The sequence below is a fragment of the Branchiostoma floridae genome, chromosome 7, assembly GCF_000003815.2.
Source record: "Branchiostoma floridae strain S238N-H82 chromosome 7, Bfl_VNyyK, whole genome shotgun sequence".
NCBI lineage: Eukaryota > Metazoa > Chordata > Leptocardii > Amphioxiformes > Branchiostomatidae > Branchiostoma > Branchiostoma floridae.
In genome coordinates this window covers 19,463,345-19,465,769 of record NC_049985.1, presented here as the reverse complement: position 1 = coordinate 19,465,769, position 2,425 = coordinate 19,463,345, and the positions used below count along the sequence as shown (strand labels likewise).

General features: G+C 43.6%; 1 protein-coding gene across 1 annotated transcript in view; it reads right to left on the bottom strand.

The window, feature by feature from the left end:
- LOC118419743 (histidine N-alpha-methyltransferase-like) overlaps positions 1–1,151 on the bottom strand; it is a 6,785-nt gene extending 5,634 nt beyond the window's left edge. The window contains exons 1-2 of the mRNA XM_035826289.1: positions 930–1,151; positions 608–816 (exon numbers count right to left, since the gene is read on the bottom strand). Coding sequence (XP_035682182.1) covers positions 608–816; positions 930–1,138 — 418 coding nt within the window. The 5' untranslated portion in view covers positions 1,139–1,151. The remainder of the gene's footprint in view (positions 1–607; positions 817–929) is intronic.
- Between the last annotated feature and the right edge of the window lie 1,274 nt (positions 1,152–2,425).

Here is a 2,425-nt window from a genome sequence, read left to right as displayed (position 1 = left end):
TATTTGCTATATCGTTCTATTTGCTCCTAAAAGCTGCCCGACCTGGCCACGGTTCGGAAATGCTAAACGCCCTGACCTAACCGCGATGAACACGGAGGAGTACCCCCGATATCCCGCAGTCCACCGGGACAAATCTGTGGCATGGAAGGGAAGCCGGGGCTACATCCCCGACAACCTGCCCACCTGCCTAAGGCCCCTTGCTCCTGTTCGTAAGATTTCTCCAAAGTGCACGATTCTTCGCACTCATCTCCGCAAACTTGATACTCTGTCCGATGTCCTTTGCAATTTGGTCTCTTCATCACTTCGGGGGTCTCTCCCGTGGCCTGCGCTTTTGGAAATCTTGATATTAATTTGTTTTGTGGACTATTGTGTTTGGTGGTCTTCTGACAACGTGACCAAACCACCTTAGTAATCTGAGTCTGATGGCATCGACAATGGTGTTTTCTATAACCAGTCTCGCTCTTATTTACTTATTCGAAATACGATCACGGAGTGAAACACTGAGACTCGCCATCAGGCATCTCTTCTCGAAAGCTAACAGGAGAATCTCATTAGACTTTTACATCCCCGACAGGCACCAGCACAATTGACCTTACATAAGCCTTACCTTTGGACACATCCACTGGCACAAACGTCAGGGTTCCGTGACGCTTCAGCATCGCCTCTAGGATCAAGCGGGTTTTGGAGGAAGCGCCGCTGCCGAGCTCCACCAAGATGACAGGGGACGTCGTTTCGGCTGCAATGTCGTCGCTATGACTCTGGAGCACGCTGTGCTCCTTATGCCAGTTTAAATACGTCTTAGATGTTGTCGCCACCCTGAAACATAAGGGAAGAATTTAAGGCTCAGACGAACCACCACCAGCAGTGACGCAAGCTTGACGCAAGTACAGTGAGATTGCACCTTGAGGGTGAGAACAATTAACACATACTCCTCATAAATCTCCGACCCTCGAGTGTCGTACGTATACCAGTAGGGCACGCGCTTGCGCCGTGAGGTGAGACCCCCCACGACGGGCATCAGGGCAGAGGGTACGTCACGAGTGATGACGTCAAGGTCCTTCATGACGTCGTCTCTCCTGACGTCATCCCTCTTGTTGCTTTTTTCCACGGCGCTCGCTCCGCTGCCATGTTGGTTCATCCTTACTTGTCGCAACATCTGGGGAAACAAGAAATCCTATTCAAGAAAGCTGGCCACGCAAGCTAACATAATGGTCAGGAATACTCAGGATGAAATGGTGGGAGAAGATAGTTTGTACCCTGTGCTTTACCTTATCTTCTTAAAAGTAGCGGAACACACTCCAAGGCCTGCTTCACTCCACTACCAGCTTTTGATTCTATGTTATGCTACCGTAGGATCTGCTTTGAGATTAGACTACGATAAAGCACAAGAGCATCAATATCGACGACGAGCGGCTGCAGTAGTCTATAGTACAGTACAGATACAGATTTCACTACAGTCCTGCTGACATTCCACAACTCACAAAAACATGCCCTGTTTTTTTCTGCTTATCTTGTGCTTTTGTTCTGACCGTAGGACAAGCGTTGTTACTCAGTTTACAGTGAGAAAGCAATGTACAATAAGGCAAAAGGAAGCTAGCAATTGGGGATAGATAAAGAAAAATGTGGCAATAAAAACTATACTATACTATTAGGCTCGGCCCTGAGGCGTCGCCAAAAATTTACCTTGAATATTTGCATATTTCATATTTGTCTATGTTCCTCTTTTTCTCAGTTTTGTAAGTTACATACATTTATAAACGTTCTTTATTGACTATCCTTTATAGATCCTCACTTTCATAATTAAATTAGAGTTCGGCGACCTCATACCTCCATGAAATATTAAGAGCTTTTGTTCAGTTTATGCGAATGACTTGCACATTTACATGAGTTAAGGAGGTTGATGTTAATCATTGACTAACATACACATGTCACAAGTATAAAATTTCAATCATCACATTTATTGAAGTCCAGTTATTGAAAACAATGGAATTATGCAATTTCCACATTAATTATGCGAAATACTTTTTCATTTGCATAACTTGTATATCATTATAAACATCTTTGCCTAAGTTACCCGCATGTCTAAAATGAGGTCGATCCGTCATTCCTTTCTGCAGTTATCCTATTTGGAATATCTTGACAAAAATGCCCCTGCAGTTCCAAAACCAAATGTTAGGGGGCTGAAACTTGCCCCACTTTGTCATGACACTAAAAGCTATCATCCACAAAAATGTTACGACCATATCGGGTCCGGGACAAGAGATACTTAAAAAATGGTATGGTAGCTTATTCTCATTAATTATGCAAATGTAGTCCTATTTTGCATACTCGGTATTTCATCTTCTACATCATTGTCTAAGGTATCCTCTTACCAAAAATCATGAAAATTTTCTGTTCCCTTCTTGAGTTATCTACTTCTGAAGTT